The sequence below is a fragment of the Orbicella faveolata genome, unplaced genomic scaffold, assembly GCF_042242905.1.
Source record: "Orbicella faveolata isolate gen_17 unplaced genomic scaffold, um_ofav_v1 contig_34, whole genome shotgun sequence".
NCBI classification, from domain to species: Eukaryota; Metazoa; Cnidaria; class Anthozoa; order Scleractinia; family Merulinidae; genus Orbicella; species Orbicella faveolata.
The window spans coordinates 16,411,845-16,432,587 of NW_028301563.1; the positions used below are offsets into that span (position 1 = coordinate 16,411,845).

General features: G+C 39.1%; 2 protein-coding genes across 3 annotated transcripts; one reads left to right on the forward strand and one right to left on the reverse strand.

Annotated features, from left to right (window-relative positions):
• Positions 1-91: 91 nt before the first annotated feature.
• LOC110041547 (uncharacterized) lies at positions 92-8,541 on the reverse strand. 2 transcript variants are annotated; one of them, XM_020746844.2, is made up of 8 exons: positions 7,994-8,541; positions 7,175-7,279; positions 6,451-6,564; positions 5,716-5,826; positions 5,305-5,415; positions 4,826-4,936; positions 2,183-2,290; positions 92-1,332 (listed from the first exon to the last, which is right to left on the reverse strand). In XM_020746844.2, the coding sequence occupies exons 1-8, from the start codon at positions 8,367-8,369 to the stop codon at positions 1,163-1,165; spliced, it is 1,206 nt and encodes a 401-aa protein (XP_020602503.2). In that variant the 5' UTR covers positions 8,370-8,541; the 3' UTR covers positions 92-1,162. The 2 variants fall into 2 exon arrangements, with proteins under 2 accessions (XP_020602503.2, XP_020602504.2); XM_020746845.2 differs by having other exon boundaries at positions 1,199-1,332; positions 2,183-2,216; positions 7,994-8,539.
• Positions 8,542-9,576: 1,035 nt separating this feature from the next.
• On the forward strand, positions 9,577-18,142 carry LOC110041568 (uncharacterized). The gene is made up of 8 exons (XM_020746873.2): positions 9,577-11,733; positions 12,248-12,367; positions 12,987-13,097; positions 13,263-13,373; positions 14,080-14,193; positions 15,989-16,018; positions 16,675-16,785; positions 17,582-18,142. Exons 1-7 carry the CDS (start codon positions 9,729-9,731, stop codon positions 16,776-16,778), a joined length of 2,595 nt encoding a protein of 864 aa, XP_020602532.2. The 5' UTR covers positions 9,577-9,728; the 3' UTR covers positions 16,779-16,785; positions 17,582-18,142.
• Positions 18,143-20,743: the final 2,601 nt, after the last annotated feature.

Genomic DNA, 20,743 nt, shown 5'->3' on the forward strand with positions numbered 1-20,743 from the left:
AACTGAGTTAGCAACTGGTGGCTGTGTACACAGATGTGAAGCATTTCCGGAAATGCGCTGTAGAACGGAAAAAAGTTTTTTTTTTTTTAAATTTTTCATTTTTTTCGACAAATAAACAAATTGACTTATGCACATTACGTTTGCTTGCCATTTATTCATTGATATACTACGATAATTGTTCTACTCGAATTATTTTATTTGAGTTACTCATACGCAATGTGTAGATACTAATTCAAAACAAACAACACAAAGACCAATTTGGATACATCAGCGACATTTACAAAAAAACAATTAAACACCTAACATAACGCTAATTTGGAGGGATTTGTACCCCTAAGGATCGAAAACATGATGACAGACAAGAAGACTTAAGGAAAATTAGAATAATTTTATACTGCTGTGGAAAAAAGGTCTCAAAGTTATGCTAAAGATCACAGCAAAAACCCGTTCGCTAATGGTTTACACAAGTTATCAAACTTATTTCGTTCTAAATATCTTAAGTTTTCAAAATTTTGCAATAATAAACCAAGCTAATTACATTAACACGACGGTTTTACTGTTTATTTTTTTTAGATCTACTTTCTTTAGTGCCATGCAATTTTATTTGATATCTTCCCATTGTACATTCTAACTTTCTGTACATCAAGCTTAATTTTGAGTAACTGCTATGTGACGTAAACAGGAAGTTTTGAATCAAAGCCGGGCCCAGGCCTGACCTTACTCACGGGACAATTTTGTTTTTACTTTCGGACGAACAATTTGTGCTTTTTTTACGGCCGTAACGAAAAAGATAAACTATGAATGTTCTCTTTGCCAAGAATAAAGTGAACATGGGCGATCTATATTCTATTTTTTATTGAGATATTTTCGTTGCTGGAGAATATGAGGCTCCTTTAATGAACCCCACTGGTATAGTAAACGCATGACACTTGCCATCGCGATGTGCTATGACTTTAACAGCGATTTGCCTTTCCTACATTTAAGGTGTGAAATGCTTAGTGAAACTTCGAATATACTTCTAACGGCCATGAAGTTGCTTCTCTCGCATATTGTGGGTCGTTAAATCTCGAAAATCCATATAATTTTATATATTGACTATTATTGCTGTCTACAAATAAAGAGTTGAAGACCCAAACCGTTGGCTTTATCGACCACATGCCGTTCATGCAATTTGAAGAGTATCTCCTAAGTCATCCGGAAGATGTTTCTCGCACATGATGCCGTCAAATCCCGGCAGACACACACATGCAAAGCCATATTTACTGTTTGTGAAAGACCCATCCACGCAGGTTCCTCCATTAAGGCAGAGGCCAAGGGAACATGGTCTTCGAACTGCGAAAAAATAGATATAAAAAAAACCAGGGGAAACTTTGGAGATATAAACGGATATATTTACTTAGAAATAAAAGTATGAGGATGAATAATTTTGCACGGTAATCGAACGGTTACAACTAAATGGTCAAGGCCATCCAAAGTGTAACTGGACTCTGCTAATGACTGATGGAGTTTGCTATGACAGATAATGATACCATGCTGATCATTCAAACTAATTGTACTTCTGTCTCTCACTATTTTAAACATATCTCTAGCCTGAAAAGTGAATGCGAAGGAACTAACCCTCAGAGTCAGTATATATGTTAAAATTAACTTTATTTTGCTATAAGAAGTTGTTATATTTTTATAGGACGTTCTCTAAACCTTTTTTTCGTTATTGCTCGCGCTTTGATATTGCAACTCTGATGAAGGTGGACAGAGACCGCCTGAAATTCATTGAATAAAAATCAAAAGATCGGATTACAAAAAAAAGAGGGTTTTAGAGAATGTCTATCACCGATCGCAACATGGGAAGCAGTTTAATACAACGATTAAAGGTTAATCTGTTGTCGTTGTTGTTTTTTTTAAAATATTCTATGAAAACCGGAATCACAGAAGCCACTAGGGTTGGATGGCAGGGGACGTCAACCAGTTACACTAACGCTGGGATACTTTAATAATAGAAAAAACATCGTTTCAAACAGGCATAATTTCTCTTCTCTACTTTAACTCTGCCCGATAAACAAATCTGGGTCATGGATCCTTCATTCACAGATTCACAGTGGCCCCTTACAGAGTTAAAGAGGTAATGACGTAACATACCTGTAATCCAAAGATATAGGGAAGTAAAACTGCAAAGTCCTCATACCTTTACACCGGTTTCCAGAGAAGCCTTGTTTGCACTGGCAGGAGTATTGATTACCAAATCTTAGACAAGCCCCATCATTTTGACAGGGATTAGGGTGGCATGCAGAAGCTATATAAAGATACAGTATCGGTACTGACATTAGCAAAGAGCCTATCCGACGAGAAAAAAAAAATTGGCGATTTCTATCTTATTTTTTTATGAGATATTTTCCCTTCTTGGCGTTTTTTTTACCAAGATATTTAGGTCAGCTAGCCACTTTGGTTTTGTCTCTAGGTGTCAACATTCCATGCTGTGAAGCATGGTGCCATGTAAAGAGTAACATGATGGCTACACAGATAATAAATGGTTGCTTTGGTTAAACGTCGTGTTCCCTTTTTTTTGTAGGTCAAAAGATTTTTATTCGATCGAAAGTAACAATTTTGGGTTAATTTTCAGTTCGCTGGCAGTAAGTTCTCTTAAGTACGGTATGCTAAGATTAGGCTCCAATTTGTTTGCTATTTTCATGGCAATTTTTCAATGAACTGTTAAAAATCTTTTTGTATGCGTCAGTCAAACGTAAATTGTGAATTAACTCTTATCCAACTCCAAGTGCCAATGTCCTCGCATTCGCCCGTTTCAAATTATCCAGGAATTTTCATAAAACACCGCGGCGTTTATTCAACGTTCTCAAACTCATAAAGAAATTTATTAGGTTTAGAGAAAGGAAGTAATGACCCTTGGATATCGGACCTTAACTAACATAGATTTTTAAGAGCTTATTTCTCCAGTTTTTCCTTAGTTTTAATTTTGAATGAGCAGTTATATCAAACAGTGAAGACGGTTTCTTACTACATTTGCAAAGTCGTCGAAGCTCTTCTCTATGTTTGGAAAAGCGGTGGTCAAACACTGCGACTTCGTGTTTTGATATATTGCATCAATAAGCTTCATAGTAAATGGTTTGAACCCAGGAGTATCAGTAGTTCGTATAGTGTGATCGTCCGGGTGAGTGTAGTTCTGAAAAGAACTGTTGTTGGTGACTGACGTTTCGACAACCTGAGCGGAAGTCATCTTCAGAGTCAAGTGAATAGTGTTTGTCAGTCTATGATGTTATAAGTCTGGTCCGTTGAACGTGATTGGTCAGTATAGCCATGATGGTATTGGCTGAAAGACTCGTGTAAAGTTTGTCATCAGTCATTGGTGGGTTTCGATCCGTCTATTGTTAGTCAAATAGGTCGGTTTTTTGTCCGTGTATTGTTAAGTCGGTCTGTTAGAAGTCCGTTTGGCGGTTTCGTTTCCGTCATGGATAAGTCTTTTGTAAGGCGCCGGTAGTTGTTGACATCTGTTAAGAGGCGTTTGTTCTAGGTTAGTGTACCAGCTTTCCAGAGTCAGTCGTTGAAAATAGTTTGTACTGTAGGTTAAGCACTGAGCAGAGTCCCAGTATTGTGTTAAGGTAACAACAGACAGGGAGCAGTTTACAAGATCAAATGCTCCGACTGCCAGGCTTCCTACATTGGTGAGACTGGCAGAAACCTTAACACGAGACTGGCTGAACACAAACGAGCCACGAGAAATGGTGATGCCAACAATCACATTGCTGTACATCATCAACTGGCAAACCACAACATTGACTGGGACTCTGCTCAGTGCTTAACCTACAGTACAAACTATTTTCAACGACTGACTCTGGAAAGCTGGTACACTAACCTAGAACAAACGCCTCTTAACAGGTGTCAACAACTACCGGCGCCTTACAAACGACTTATCCATGACAGAAACGAAACCGCCAAACGGACTTCTAACAGACCGACTTAACAATACACGGACAAAAAACCGACCTATTTGACTAACAATAGACGGATCGAAACCCACCAATGACTGATTACAAACTTTACACGAGTCTTTCAGCCAATACCATCATGGCTATACTGACCAATCACGTTCAACGGACCAGACTTATAACATCATAGACTGACAAACACTATTCCCTTGACTCTGAAGATGACTTCCGCTCAGGTTGTCGAAACGTCAGTCACCAACAACAGTTCTTTTCAGAACTACACTCACCCGGACGATCACACTATAGGAACTATCAATAAGCTTCGTTGCCACATATATCAGTCCACATATATTAGTCCACATATATCGCTCCGAGCTGTTTAAGTAATTGACTGTGGTAATTGTGGCGGTATTAAGCTGGAGGTAATTAAAGAGAGCCTTTTCAGTAGTCTCGAGACTTCTTACTGGTATTCCAGCCAATTGGTTAGCCTCTCAGCTAATGTCAGAATAACGTGTATTTGCAATATTGTTTAGTTTGATTAATTTCTTCAATAAGAAGAGTTGTACTGAATACACTAAATATATGCTCTGTAGTATTTGTAATGTATAATTATGTGAAAAATTTATTTTTGGGGGGGAACTTTTCTCGTCGTTTTTTTTGTTATTTTTGTTTTATCGTTGTCTTTCCCCATGTAGCATAACGTTAACATTTTACCCATTATGTTTATTATAATATCTTTCGAATTATCGATTGAAAGCGTCTGGCTCCGAAACAATCAAATGGGAGCACCATTATAGTTTCATTTGCACGACATAGTTTTGGAAATACAGAGGGAATTTCCTTTCCCCGAGTGACATGGAGTAAACAGATAAAACATAAAAACTTACCTTCGCATTGCTTTCCATAGAATCCAAGCCTGCAGTCACACTTGTATCCAGATGGCTCATCTCTGCATGTTCCCCCATTCAGACAGTAGACAGAATTACACTCGCTGATCACTAATTTAATACAAAAGGAAAAGAAAAAAAAAATCGGTAACTCTGAACAAGAAAAGTACATCCAAAAATGCCCCTTTAAAATTATGCTATCAATTGGACTGGGCAATATCGCGAAATAATTGGCAAGTGCAGGTGTACCACGTTACTCTTTTTGAGCAATCATTTTTCTTTTTGGCTGACGGGATAATAGATCAGCTCAAATGAATGTTGGAATTGTAACTAAGCTCTGAGGCTTGAAGAACCAAAACAATAGGCATAATTTATTGGTCCCTCCACCTCAAGGTGACCTCTTGTTTTATTTCCCGAAACTTCGGAGTCAAGTTAAAATTCAACGTATCCAGCTTTGTCTATTGTAAATCAATACTGACCTTCACAGGTTTTTCCTTTAAAACCTTGTGGACAGTTGCAGACGTAATCATTGTTTTCCTCAAAGCAAACTCCTTCGTTCTTGCAAGGGTTTGGTGAACACTTATTAGCGACTATGGAGAAAGTATAATCTCAATATACAGCTATTCCTACTTACAATAACAGGTCGCATGTCTAGAAATTATCGCTTGAAATTCTATACCTGATAATTGAACCTAAAGGAATTTTGAGAAAATTTTAATTAATTTAAAATTTTTAGCCTCCTTCCTTTTTTCAGCATCTTGTTCTTCTTCCTTTTTTCAATTTACTTTTGAACGGTTTTTTTCCTCTACGCTTTCATTTATGGTTTCATACTCCTCATAAATTCTAGTCCATAAAAGTAGTATTTACATACAGAGGGAGCCAATACTTACTTCCACAGTTCTTTCCTTTGTATCCCTGCTCACATATGCACGTATATGATTCATCAGTCTGGCTGCATGTACCATCATTACGACAGGGATTTGGATGGCAAGGGCTTCGCGCTACATACACAAAATACAACAATTAAAAGAACCTAAAGATTGAATTGATTGCTACACGCTTTGAAAATAAAATAAAACTTTTGTTTATTTACATTTACACATAAAATAAACGAAACCAAAAGTACCTTTCTCAATTGCGTAACGGGCACCTATTCATAGTCATCAGCCTTAGGATTTCAATTTTTTTAGTGGACAACTTTTGTGCTTCTGAGGTACTTTTGACGCTGTTGCCCACAGTATTCAATATTGACCATATCGGACCATTTGATCGTATGCCAAGGCCAATAATGGGAATAATGGTGGTTTTATTCATCAACACAAATATCAACTCCAATGATTCCCTGCAGGCCTTTCACATAGAAGGAATTGCCCACTGCTATTAGAGTTTGATTCGCTTTCCTTCATACGTCTTTGTAGCGACGTCTCACATTAAAACCGAACAAAAGGCAATTATTGAGAGTTTTAGCTTGTGCAACGAATAAATTGAAACTGGTATTATTCTAACCTAGCAAAACTACCTTGCGAGCACTCCATAAATCTCGTGACATAATTCCAAAAACTCTCGACCGAGGTAGGTCAGTTCTAAAGCCCCAATCGACCGGAAGAGTGTCAATCGTCACCCACCTTCACAGTCATCTCCAAGGAATCCAACAGGGCAAGTACAAAGATGTCTTCCAACGGCTATTTCAGTACATGTCCCGCCGTTCTTACATGTTTCAGGTCTGCACTCTTTCTTAACTATGCAATGAAATAGAAAACCAACTGTGATACACTCGCTGGATATCCAATTTTGAGGTGCTCTAAGTTTTTTACTTGCAAGAAACTAAATCAGCAAATCTCTGGGTTAAATCCTTTTTTTTCTGTCTTCCGTTTTGTCACCAAAATATGACAATGATAGAAGGCTAATTGTTAGTTTGCCTGGACCAAATGAAGACTGCCCAAAACATTTGTTCAAATCGTAGGTACAAATTGTAAGTAAGTTGTTAGTAATGAAAGTACACTTAAAATCTTTGAAAATAATGCCAATGCAATATCATCTCATATACACTGTAAAGACATGCAGAGTCCGTTAATAGAGGGTTTTGTTGGGGTTATACTGAAGGCTGATAATTGTCCAAAATTTTAGCTGGCAACTGAAAAATGACGCATGGTTGAATTGATGGCTGAGACAAATCGACTGATAGCCGATAAGAAAAGGGCTAAAGATCTTAACTTATAACTCTTATTCCCGAGCACCGTCATCAAGAGGGCATACAGGAAACAAAGGCACTGTCTGCAAAAACATTGAGTATTCAATAATTCAGTAGAGGGTTAATAAATTTATTCTTCGTGCTTCAGAATCACTTACCTTCACATCTCGTCCCAATGAAACCAGGTAGGCATTCGCAGTAAAAACCATGGTGTCGTGGAATGCACATCCCTCCATGGTGACACGCATGGAAGAAACATGGCCCTGCGAAAGTTATAGATGGATAACGGTTAAATAACTTTATATCGAGATAAAGAGCTCCAACAAACGCTCCAAAAATCCCCATGTTTTAAACTTGAGACAGAAGTTGTTTTCCCGCACCTACTGCTGGAAAGATTTATTAGCTCATGATAAATTTTCTTTTCTCGACGGATTTCTAACTGTTGTAGAGACGACTTTCATAATGTCCCTCTCCTAGAGGGCGACAGATTAGGGAAATCGTGATAAATACGAAATCAGGCGTCAACTTTAACATTTGCAGCTTATTTTATTTGTAAGATACTATGAAGTAATACAACAGCTGAGTTCAAGCATAACCTCTTCTCAAGAGCAATAATATTGCATTTGCCTGTATACCGGTTTGTTGAGTTAAAATTGTAACTGTGAAACGGCTTTTCGCATCTTAACCAGAAAACATATTATGTTCATAAAAAGGAAGTAATTTATCTCACTTTTATATCTGTCAACTAATTACATAATAGCCAACTGTCTGGTCCAATTACAAGTAGCTAAATTGGCAATTAAAAAAGTTAATGCTTTCAAGCCAAACTTTTCAGCCAGGAATTTTTACGCTATTTAAAATGATAATTGATAAAAACACACTACCAATATAATTTGTTGATATTTTCAAACGTTACTGAGCCTTTCAACTAAAAGATAAAATAACTGCAACACAAAGGTCACAGTACAGGCTAGTACCTCTTTCTCCTCGGTGAACCAGAAACATTCTTCGGTCAACGGGACTTGTCATTCGGTCGTATGGAGAAGCGGCCGCAAAAAAGTAATCCCTCTTGCTAACGTCAGGTTTATTTTGACCAAACACCTCATCGCTTTGTTTCCTGAACCTCTTCTTAAAAGCTCTTACTTTGCTTTTACGTAAATGTTTCCCGCCCAGCGACCGTGATTGTTCATTTAAATGGCTGTCCACCCGGACGTCTGGCAAAATGCTTTGTTTATATTCCAAACTTCGTCGAAATGATGCTCGTGTTATGACTGTTGTAGTCTTAACAAAAGTTAAATGCGATAGTATTACCAAACAATCAATCAGTGCCACAGTCAGCCAAGAACCCCGCATAATGTAGACCCCCTTTTTCACATTTCAGTTTCGCTCGACCTTATGTCCTGCTAAAAAATAGCTTTTCATTTCTTCAACTGAACGAGTTATTGGAAGAATAATTACTAATCGAGATCGATGTGCAAGTTATTAAAGATTTACGACTTCCGCCGCAGTTCATTGTTACGAGTTGCACTGTCAAATTGACCGTAAAAGAACAACCTGTCCCAACAAAAGCCATTTTGTGTCACCATTTTATCTGTTAATAGCTCCTCACCTCTTAAACTTACCTTGGCAGGTGAAAATTATAAAGCTGCAATATCCAGATTATAATTCTTCTTACTTTTTTTGATGCATTTTCTAAAGTTCACTACTGGAGAATTTTTCCGTTGGCGAGACTCTCCCTTAATTGAACGATCAGGAATCAAATTATTCACCTGCTAAAGTAAACGAACCGTTCCCGATGCGACTGTCTGTTTTTACTTTCTAAACGAGCAATCGAGCGATCTTCCTTTGCTTGGATATTACCATTCCAAATTCGCCTTGACGACGGATAAAATTAAGTACTTTAGATCTCTCGTCGAGTTCAGTGGAGCAAAAGTTGTCCTTGACTTAAACTGCAGAGGGGTAGCTGTCGCATGTGAACAGCATGTGGCCAATTGATTATAGAGTCTTCGTAGTTAACCTTCATCTAGAGACTAAATAGTTGTTTTCCTGAATGAGAAAGAACCAAATAACAATGAAATAGTTGATTTATTGTGTCTTAATAAGTTATTAGTTTTGGATTATTTGGACAATTAGTCCTCTGAAACTAAACTGTAACAAAACAATTAATGATGGCGCAAAACAATAAGGCAAAAAATCGAGATAACTCTCGTTGTACAGTAGTTTATGTTACTTGAAAAGACTTGCTTCCTTTTACTTGGCCCTTAAGGAAAAATTACTTGTTCCCAATCCAAGCACCTCGCACATGCTGCGTACGCAGAAGGGCTTTTGTAAACCCGATAAATAGCACCTTGATTAAAGATAAATTAAGTTGACAAGTACTGCATTAGCTTTTCACTATAACATTCTTGCACCTTTTCTTAAGCCTAATAAATCCAAGAACGACTTTTAAACCGAGAAGGCCTACCAAGGTGCTAATTAAATTCACTGCGCGATTAATCAGAATGACTTTCCGTTCTAAAATTAAACGATCGCTTTGAATATTTGATGCTTACAAGAACAGATGAGATCATTTCAGGGGGACATTTTCTTTTGCTCTTTCAGAAAATCCCGGTTTCTGTTAAGACTGAAATCTTTTAACTAACGTATAACCTAAGGGCGGAGCCATTATCCTGATATGTTAAGTTGGTTATCAGCTTCAAATGACGCTTGCTTATGAAGTTCTCAACTGCATTACGTTTCCTCCACCTTTTCGTCACATTGGCATGGCTCGGAACAAACAGGAGCGCAGGTCTTCACAAACACCATGTAAAGCGACTACTAAACCAAGTTGTAGTTAATATTAAAGGACAACGAAGCAACCTTGTCATCGAAAACGACGTGGATAATTTAATTCATGGAACTAAACAGGAAAATGGTCCCAAAGTCGACAGAGTGCAGAGTTGGAAGACCAACCAAAACAAACGCCACCTGCTGACAAACAATGCCGGTAATAAAATACCTTGCCAAGGACAGTTGTGCTTACAGAACACGACAGATGTTTCTCATGCCTTCACTATTAAAAGTAATTTGGGTAAAAAGCTTAGTCGCCATCGCAGAAGAGAGTCAGCTTTCTTGACCAAAGCACTTGACATGTTGGATCATGCAAAGCCACGCGAATCATGGAACTTTGCTACTCGCGCAACGGCCAATAAGCCATTTAAGCCAATAAGTTCTGTTACAGACACAAGTAAAGGAAGTATCAAAAATGCTACACTTGTTAACAAGCCTCTCAAAACCCAATCAGGAGAGAAAAGACAACAGTGGTCGGACACAAATGGTGATATGAGACCTCGGTTCTTTTTCAATAGTGCACCAGCAGAATATGTAGAACAGAAACCACCGTCTTTGCACAGAACTGAACACGCATTAATTCATTTAGGATCGCCTCAAACGTCCAGAGGGGGACCTCATGTCCCTGGACCTTTCCACAGGATGGCGAAATTGTCCCAAAGAGCCAATAATCGCTTTCATATGACGAGGCATCCGGACCATCTCTCTCCATTTCCTGTTACTCTCGTCGGCAATCCACTAACACACCACGTTTCCGCACCGCCACATTTCAATCATCATACACGTCCGCATCATTTTGGTCCACCCCCCTATGCTATTCATATCAACGCACCACCTAGAATAGAGCCGCCACCCTCACCTCTACCTGATTCTCCTTCCATTCCTCCAGATATTTTTACTGAGCCAATGCAGTCCTTAAATTCTCCACTAGGAATCGAAAATCGGCCTCCCGATGTCCCCGTAATGCCACCTCCTAACATTCCTTTTCAGACACCCCCTCCAATGAATGTACCGGAAGGAGTAGAAACAATTCCTCCAGGCGTTCAAGTTATGCCGCCTGAAGGAATGCCAATACAATCCCCTCCTCCTAACATGGAAGGGATCGCTCCACCGGAAGACTTAACACCCATTGTACCCCCACACCCTCCCCTAGGAATAGAACCATCACTTTCACCTCCCCACATCCACACGATGCCTCCCCCATATCATCCAATGAATGCGCCAATCGGAGCAGAAAATGACTTCCACATGATGTCACCTGAAGGAATGCCCGTGTCTCCACCTATTAATCTGCAGGGGATGCCTCCGCCTGGGGCATTTATGTCACCCCAACATGAAGTTCAGCGAGTCCCGTTTCCTGTACCAATTCCATTCCCACCTAAAGTACAACATGTACCATATCCCGTTCCAGTACCAGGTCCACCATCTATTCAGCCTGTAATGGTTCCAGTGAGAGTACCGTCGCCACCTAAGATCCAGCAGGTGGCTGTCCCAGTGGAGTCTCCTCCAAAGATTCACAATGTTCCTGTTCCCGTCCCAGTGGCCGTTCCATCGCCCCCACAAGTTAAACATGTCCCCTATCCAGTCGCCTACCCCGTCAAGGAACCAGGAGAAATTCAAAAAATATTTTATCCAATAGCAGTTCCTCAACCATCGCACATTCACAACGTTCCATTTCCTGTTTATATCAGGTATCCCCCTGAGATAAGAAGAGTTCCCTATGCTGTACCTTCTCCTCCAAAGCCATATCCAGTACCTGTGCCTTCGCCACCGCATTTGGTGATTCATCGAGTTCCATATCCTGTAATGTTTCCCCAGAAAGTTCCCTACCCGATTCCAGTTGTTGTACAACATCACCACATCCACGACGAGGTGGCCATTGGGAGAGGTGAGAACAACTTTACGGTAACTACTGCAAGCAACAATATGTTTAAATGAGAAGGAACATGTGCTGTAGGCAACAAATATGTCAGTGTGCTCCTTTATTCAGTTAAATAGAAAAGCCATATAAACGTCTTGCCACAACATGAAGGGATCATTAGCCATGTCTGTATATTCTGCATGTGATTCTGTGGAACTTCATTGACCTCAATTTAAAGCAAGTGTGTGGAGGAGTATATTGTTTTTTAGAAATGTGTAAAACAACAGGACTTGAATTTTCAGAGTCAAATTCAGATTCCTTTGAAGATCATTATCCCACTGATCAATACGATCTTAGGGAATACCACCTAGGTGGGTATCATGAGCACATCCGCGGGTGCATGAAAAGTAAAAGAGTCTAGTTTGCAGCTAAGCTTTATGGTGAAGGAAATAGGACAGTGTGTGCAAAGCTTTCACAGAAATATCAGTACAGTTTATATTCAGTTCATTAAATATGAGTTACTTCTTTTTATTTCATTTAGAGGCCATAAGTAATGGCCAGTGCTTGGTGAACCTTTGCCTCAATGGAGGAACATGCTCTGCTTATATGAGCACTTACCGGTGCCACTGTCCAAGTGGATTTCAAGGAAAACACTGTGAAGGTGATCGGATGATGGAATGAGTAAACTGCACTCAGCTATACAGTTTGTAGAAAATCGGTTAGATTCCATCCCCCCCCCCCCCAAAAAAAAGAGACATGTATAAGCCTATACTTAATAAATTAATGAATAACAATAAGAATAAGAGATTCTCAATAGGCAGGCATTAAATAACACGTAAATAAATAACTTGGAGCACTGATACACCTGTAGCCTAAACAACGGAAGACACAAAACACAAGATAAACCCTCAAAACATGTCTAAAAAATATATAGAAAACAAAAACAAACAGTCGTTGTGTTCTTAAACAGTGTTGCTGTTGTCTCAACCAAAAAAAAAAAAAAAAAAAAAAATGAAATAAAATAAGATTAAAAAAAAAAAAAACATAGTAAGTAGAATCTTACAAACTTTGGGCTGGGTGGATTCCCTTTGCCCAGATAAAATAAAATGTCAAGTGTTTTGCAAGAACCGTGATAAAGAGGTTAACAGATGTGTTTAGTACGACTATGATTGGCGCGCAGAAGGGAGATGAGATTCGCAGATTCGCAGTCACAGAGGAATTCTCTTCTCTATAATGTTCTCTATCGCTCCGCTTCAACTGACTTCCAACTTTTTTTGTAGAGCAAAACATGTGTAAGCCTAATCCTTGCAAAAACTTTGGAGTTTGTTCGCAAGTTGAGCATGACTACGAATGTACGTGCAGTAGAGGCTTTATTGGAAAGAACTGCGACAGTAAGTATAAGCAATAAAGTAGTGAAGTTTTGAGATTGGAAACAGTATACATTCATTGCTAGTTCGTTTCTTTAGAGTGAAACGATTTGTAACAAGGAACAAGGCAGCATATGCATTGCAATTCAATATCAAAAGAGTAAACGCCACAACGTCTTTCCTTTACAGAACCAGACCCTTGTGTCCCTTCTCCTTGTCAAAATGGAGCCACTTGTTCATCTGATGGGTCATCGTACTCATGTACGTGTAAAATGGGTTGGATGGGACTGAATTGCCAAGGTTAGTTTACGACAGTAATTCGATTACTAATAAATGTTCTCTGTTTATGCAACGCGTGTTGTTATTGCTCAATGGCCTGTATGGCATCAACAGTTCTAAAGGGGTACGCTGGTTAAAATGTAAAAGCAAAGACCAAAGGATTTCCTTATTGGAAACTATTTTGCAGTCAGAATGGTTTCTTTTGAAGAGGTCTTTGTTAAAACCGTCAACGGAGCTCTGATATTGTAGAAAGATTTTGATACTGAGGGGCTAACTACGGCAGGAGACTTCTTTTTGCATGATAAAGAGGATGTAAATTAAAGGTCTTACTTGATATGTGTAGTAAAAGGTAAGGTCTGCATACGAGCCAAGTGGCCCACCAGGCCGGAGCTTATCCCCGTTTCTGTAGCATGAAGCGACTAGGAGTATCTCTACTCCCTCCTGGATGGGATGCTTGTCCATCGCAGGGTTACCCCCCAGCATTAAATTCGCCGGTACCCATTTATCCACCTGGGTGGAGAGAGGCACTGTGAGAGTAAAGTGTCTTGTCCTAGAACGCAACACAGTGTCCCCGGCCAGGGCTCGAACCCGGACCGCTCGATCCTGAGACGAGCGCACTAACCATGAGGCCACCACGCCTCCAGCAAATGATATATGTAGTACACCCGAGTAATTGAAAAAGATGCTACTAAACAAACCGATCGCTCTTTTTTCTGTTTCTCTTAAGTTGAGTCTAAATGCCTTCCAATAAACCCGTGCCAAAATGGTGGAACGTGTACTGAGGCTCATGGAGCGTACCAGTGTGACTGCTCCCCTGGCTGGAGTGGATTAAGTTGTGAAGGTAATATTGTGGTTGCTGTTGTTTTTTTTTTTCACTTTTATCGTCTCGACAATTTCAGTCAGAAGATGAAGGAAGGTAGTCACTTCAGGTCAAAGATAATGTGTTTCTGTTGGAATAACCCTTTTCATGATGAATGTTTCTCCTCTTTTCGGTACATACCTGTATTTTAATCTGTACTTAAATTTTTACGTCAGGTTGAGGAAAAATAAAACCTAGTGAGACAAGTTGTTTTGGTTGGCGTTATTGATTCCCAGATCAGGATTAAATAGTGTGTGGGAAAATGATAGAATCAATATACAGTTAATGTACAGAGTATTTCTTATAGAAGTTTCATTGCTTTTTAAAGTTAAATAATCATTAAATTATACCACTTGTTTTGTTTTCTAATTTATATAACACCAACTGAAATTCTCAGTCTTCAACCCATAGTTTCAATGTTAGCTTCGTTTAATTACTAAGCGGATCTTTTAGGGTGTAAAAGGCCCCTTACCCCCCCCCCCCCTCCCCCTTTGGGGACACTCCCATACGAAACGGTCGACGGGGAGGCTAGTCGGAAAATGTAGCCAATCTTGGCATGGCTCAAGCTTTATTTGGCCCTTAAAAGATACCATTTAAAACGAAATCGGCTCGATTACCAGCCGCTGTTTAGGAAGGGAGCCCGTGCTGGTAGACAGCAATCGAGAGAACGCAGAAACCCAGTCTAAAAACGGAAATAAGAGAGTTTCTTATTTTTACTTCTTAGAGTACACCCTAAAAGATACTTTGACATAGCGGTGTTTTGTCTTGAACAACCCATGTAAGACCAGAATCCCTGATTTATACAACTACGCGAGACGTCATCCATCCCCTCCTTTTAATGAAGTCCATCCCGGGTTTATAAGTTAATTTCGAGAGTTTCGGGTGCTTTTGTATGTGATTGGAAGACTTTGGGGTAATCCTAATTGAGGGTAGCGCTGAACAAAATCGTTAAATTAGTTGGATTTTGAACTTCAGATTTTCCATGTTTTTTTTTTTTCTGTTTTTAAGCCCTGTACCGGGGAAAAGAAAACGTCAAATTTAACAAATCGATTTCTCTATTTAATATCTCGCCAAGTATTTTCGGCAGTGCAGTTTTCTATATTTCATTTTGAAAGGACATAAAAAATACTTTCAAGAAAAAAGACGTAGGTTGCCTTCCTGGAAAATAACAATTTTAATCAGAAGAATTTCGCAAAAAAGAAAAAACAAAAACCTGTTTTTCTTGATATATGAGTAAGTACATCCCGAAACCCGAATAGAAATCGCGAAAATCTGGAAATTAACTACGACGTTAGACAGAAAGTACGGGTTTCAGTCACCACTGCAACCACCATATATGCAAATTGGAGTCCGCAAGGAAACGCGTTACAAAACGAGGCTTTATCTAAACTACAGTTATTTAGCTGAACGCTTCGTAAGCTGACTCAAGACACATGATTCAATAAATAAGCGAGATTATAAACGCAAACTGGCGATCCGAAGAGTATTCTGTCGCATTTGAACAACATATCTTCACGTCGCGAACGAGTGTGAACGTTCGAGTACTTACAATTCTCGCCTTTTTTTCGATAATTCAGGAAATTACTCATAATTACTTAAAATACCTTATGATATCGTTTGCGATATTTTTTGGGTGGTCACTGGTGACACCATAACAACAGAGCATGACAGACTTGAGAAAAGTACTTAGCCTAGCTTAACGATCTATAAATAAAATATAAAATAATGACAACGATGAGTGAAAACTTTAGACCATATATGACTTTTTCCTTTATAGTTTCCGCTCCTGAAACTCTCCACCCAACAGGTATGCTAACCGCTTTTTTTGTTTTTGTTTTGTATTTGTTCGCTTTTTTGCATGTATTTGTGCTATTCGACCAATTTTATGAAAGTAATACATTATTATTATTTTTTTTTCTGAGATATGCAAAAGATATTTGACTCAGTGTACTCCTTAGCTTTTCTACCCATACGGATATATAATTGAAAACGGGGCCACTCTGTAAACAGCTGCAGATGCATGCATGTTCGGCATCTTCCTTAAATTCTGCAACAAATCCAAATTAATAAGGTGTTTCGGGATCAGAGTTTTCCGATGGATAAAAGGGGAAAACTATAACATAAGGAATGAAAATATTACGGATCACATCACTGAAGGACGTGGCAGGCCAAAGAGGCACTAAACGGATACGATTTGGATTTATGAATCAAGGATTTACTGAGCTGACAAGGACATAGACTCTGCGTACTGCGGACTCGTGGACCAATGAGTTTCTTCTCATAACTTTCGTTGAGAACGAAAACCTTCAATCTATGAATTGGAGGTGTTCTGTCCTCTGTCTGAGTTGATCATGACAACAGTTGAACCGACCTTTTAGAAATACAGCTACCTAGAATACTTATAGCTGATCGAGTTATGCTTAGGATTCTTCGAAGTTTCTAACTTGGCTTTTTGATCTTCAGTTCTCTGTGATAACTGCCACACGTCGGATCACTTTCTGGAGGAAAGAAATAAACTACGTCATAAACTGTCCAGCGTTAAGAAATGGAAAGTTGCAAAGGGATAACCAAAAGGTAAGTAACTGAAATGAATGAATGAATGCGTTATTTAACTTGGATATACGCTTAGCTTGAGAGCTAGTTTACAGGTATTCCACCTAATAACTAATGAGAACCTAACAACTAAACAACGCGATTATCACAATTCATCAGGTAATATTGAAATATTTATTCATATTTGCCCACTCGAGACAAATCACAACTGGCAACCACTAATACGTCCGAATTCAATAGGCCTTCTTTTTGCTAATGGCCGACAAGCCTATATCTGTTTGGCACACCCAGAAAGCCCCCCCCCCCCCCAAAAAAAAAAACAACAACAACAACAACAAAAAACAACAACAACAAAACAAAACAAAAAACAAAAACAAAAACAAAAACAAAAACAAAAAACAAAAAGGGAGGGAGGGGGAAAAACCATTAGGTGCGACAGAGAACAAACTTTTTCACCCTTCACTTTTCTCATTTGCATTACAATGTAATCTCAATTGGATGCAAGACAATCTGGGGCGGACAGTGTCTCACACACATGTTAGATTATGTTGCAATGCAAACGAGGGGAGTGTTTCTGTTTCAGATAATTATATTACTGGTGGAGCGCAAGAGTAAGATTCGTTTCAGTCTGACTAGCACGTACGTCCATGTCCATAATAGTCTTTCTTAACCAGACAAAAAAATCTATGCAGCCGGAACGACTCCATGGCAAAATTACGCCTCAGTATTATTGAGTTAATTCTTCTTGCAGATTACCAACGGCAATAGGGAGGCCTTAAAACCCTGTTACTATTTTTTAACTCATTCAACTTGACAGTTTCAGAACAGGATCCTGTGACATTGAAGATTGATGAGAGAAGCAAGCTTCTTGCTGGTTCAAGACCGTGTAGTTTTCATTAAAGATGACAATTTGCTAGATATGTTTCTTGCCGTTTCTAACGCGACCACAGCTTACTAAGAGGGCTAGCTTTAAAATCGATTTAGAAATAACATTATGTTTTTTTGGAACTTTAGGAAAACATTAGGCGTTTCTAAATCTCGCGTAATCAGCTGTAATGAATGGTCGTCTGAAGAACGGTATTTTACATGTATTCATCTAGTAATCTACCAATCAGAAGCCTTCTGTTATGTAAATATATAAAATGCATCACAAGTATGTTTCTTCATATTATTATATCTCTCAGTTAGTACGGGCGCTGTGATTGGTCAATTTAGCAGGCCGTATTCTCCTGTACGGCCCGCTTAAGATTGTTTTTTATTTGCCAAACTGTTGCTTGATTTTATCGTCAAGTGTTCTTAACTTTTATAGCAAGTAAAAGTTTAAAACTTTCTTTTACTGTAAATTGTTTATTAAAGTGTGCTTACGACTTAGAAACGATTTCAATTTGGCTCGTTTTGCTTTCGAGGCACGTCGTGTGAATAGAAATCGTTCCCGAACCCCGCAGGTTCACAGTAGAGATACAATAAATATCTTACTGACCTCGTCTTCTCGGTCCGTACTGTAAGCTACGGATCCTCGTTTTTTCCCGAATATAAATCGACGGGGAAAAAAACCTCGGTCCGTAACTTACAGTGCGGACCTCGAACTCGGTTAGTAAGAGGTATACATTTGTGAGCCTTCCCCACTCGCCTGCCTCGCTCTCTTCGCTCGCCTAATTCTTTATTTCGCGCTCATCCGCTCGCTTCGCACGCCGAATTTTTTTCGCCCTGGCCGGGAGCCTGTTCGTAGGCTATACCGCTGTAGGAGGCAACGTATATACAGTTTACGTCATAACGGTGTACGGGGTTTTATTCATGAGTTGTTTGTGTCAAAAACCCGAACGAGCGAGGTACGAGCGAGTGAGGGCTTTTGACACCGACAACAATGAGTGAATAAAACCCGGTCCAAAGCACTTTCTATGTCATGAGCTGTTTATTACACATAACAAGATAATATTTCATAAGCCCGGACAGGATCTCTTTCACTGCCAACGACAGCAAACATTTTTGGCTTTACAGTACAAGAGTCTTTTGGATCAGCGCCTGTTCGTGTCTTCGTCTGTCTTTCGTTATACTCTAGAAATGCTGTTCCGTCCGCTCTTTCTTTAGTCTTTCGGAACTCCTTTCCTTTCATGATGGTCGAGGAATAGTCTTTCTTTCTTACATAACGATCAAAGCTTGAAACAAAAGACCTGAACGATGTGGGCTGTTATTGTTCCCCGTCTTTCTTTCGAACTTGAAGTAGGAAATTGGCGATTAACAGGTTGAGATATTTTGCATCAATATTTTTAATATCTCTCAGATCGTTCCTTGAAACTAAAAATTTTTTGAGCAACGAGACATCTCTCTATGTTTTGCTTAATGTGTTCTTGTTTTCTTGATGCTGTACAAACTCGTCTAGGGAGCAAACAACCGACACAAATCCAGAGCTTTCCTCCGCCTTCGCCATTTTCGCAGGAAAAATTTGGAGGAAGCGCTGCTAAAAAGCCGCCAAATCTGGAAAACTATTTGAATGTAGACGATGCACGATTGTGATTGGCTCGGAAAGACCTTTACGCTATCGTTGATTGGTTATACTTCGACAAGTGAAAGAGCTGTATGCCATTCAGATTGGCTGTATGGGCTTTTTTCACATGTGAAAATAAAGCGTATAGATTTCTACAAACGAGCTTTATGGAATAAAATTCTCGTGTTATGTGTAATAAATGTAACGTAGGTGATTTAGAAGACGCAATTCTAGTTATACATTTGCCCTAAGCTTTAATTTGTTGCATGGACCAGTTTATAAGACACTTTCTCGAGCTGATTTGTCGCTCATTTTTTAATGGAGTATTTATAGGTAAACTTATTGATAATGAATTAGACACAAATGACCGTGTTTTGGTAAATCTATGGAGGGCTGTGATAACGCGATCCACGATATATTTCTAAGAAATAAATAATGGTAATTGAACTGAGTGGAGTGCAATTTGGTCTGAAATCATACGCGTGATTTCAAAATTTGAAATCGCAAGTATGATTTCAGACCAAAATTGCACGATCCGAAGTTCAATTGCCACTTTATTAAATCCATTTTGAAATAGCACAACTTTATCGCCTTAAATTTAGATTTTTGGTGTACTGTTTCAGTAGCCGGTTTGTTAAAAAAAGCGGAACCGGAAACGCCTTTACGTCTCATTTAGTATGCAAAACGACGTCATGTGACGAAAACTTATTCGAGCATGACAAAGAAACAAGCAGTTCTGAAGTCAGAACGAAAATAGTGTACTTCAGGGATAAAAGTTCAATTCTCGTCGCCTGAATCAATTATGGAAGGCCTTCCTTTCTTCTGTGGTTGAGGCTGAGATTTTTCATTGTCTTTGGAGAAGGAATTTAGAGGTGCATATCCTGTGTAATTCTGCGATCGATTTTTTTTTGAGTTGTGAAACTCCCTCGAGTGCACGATGCCCAGTGGATAGTACGTTTTTTCCTTTTAAATACCGTTCAGTGGCATGATTTTAAGGGAGTCCAGCTCGTTATCATCTCCGTTTCTTTTTGTGACCTCGGCGTAGGACTCAATACTCAGGACCTTATCAAGTTCTTTCGGCTACATTTGTTTTAAGATATTTCCAAGAAGGCGGGACTGGCACGGGCTTCGCAAGACGTTCATTCATTCGCTATTTTGTGCAATGTGGCGTATTTTGACTATGTTTATTCACAGCGACAGAGTTGAGCTCTTTTGTTGCTTCGTTTGAAACTACCGGAAGCCTGGAAACATCTACCTTCTTGAGATGGCTCTCAATTTGTTGTTGTGTGGTTTTCATTTGTTTATGTTTTACTGGACTCGGTATCATACGGATCTTGAGCAGATGTTGAAGAAAAATCGCCAAAATATTCGTCAAAATGGACACTGAAAGTTGGAAACTTCCATTAAAGTAGGTCTTCAGCCTGAAGGAGCTCATAATCGTCATTCAGAAACTGTAATTAATTAAATTCGTCGATTTTTTTGGAAAAAAACTAC

What these genes read in the sequence shown, in the direction of transcription:
- LOC110041547 (XM_020746844.2), bottom strand. Translation starts at nt 8,369, where the DNA reads ATGCGGGGTTCTTGGCTGACTGTGGCACTGATTGATTGTTTGGTAATA. An exon ending in CATTGGGACGAGATGTGAAG is followed by an intron (nt 6,565 to 7,174) that starts GTAAGTGATTCT and finishes TTCATTGCATAG; the next exon opens with TTAAGAAAGAGTGCAGACCT. An exon ending in CAAAGGAAAGAACTGTGGAA is followed by an intron (nt 5,416 to 5,715) that starts GTAAGTATTGGC and finishes CTTTCTCCATAG; the next exon opens with TCGCTAATAAGTGTTCACCA.
- LOC110041568 (XM_020746873.2), top strand. Translation starts at nt 9,729, where the DNA reads ATGAAGTTCTCAACTGCATTACGTTTCCTCCACCTTTTCGTCACATTG. An exon ending in TCAAGGAAAACACTGTGAAG is followed by an intron (nt 12,368 to 12,986) that starts GTGATCGGATGA and finishes CTTTTTTTGTAG; the next exon opens with AGCAAAACATGTGTAAGCCT. An exon ending in GAGTGGATTAAGTTGTGAAG is followed by an intron (nt 14,194 to 15,988) that starts GTAATATTGTGG and finishes TTTCCTTTATAG; the next exon opens with TTTCCGCTCCTGAAACTCTC.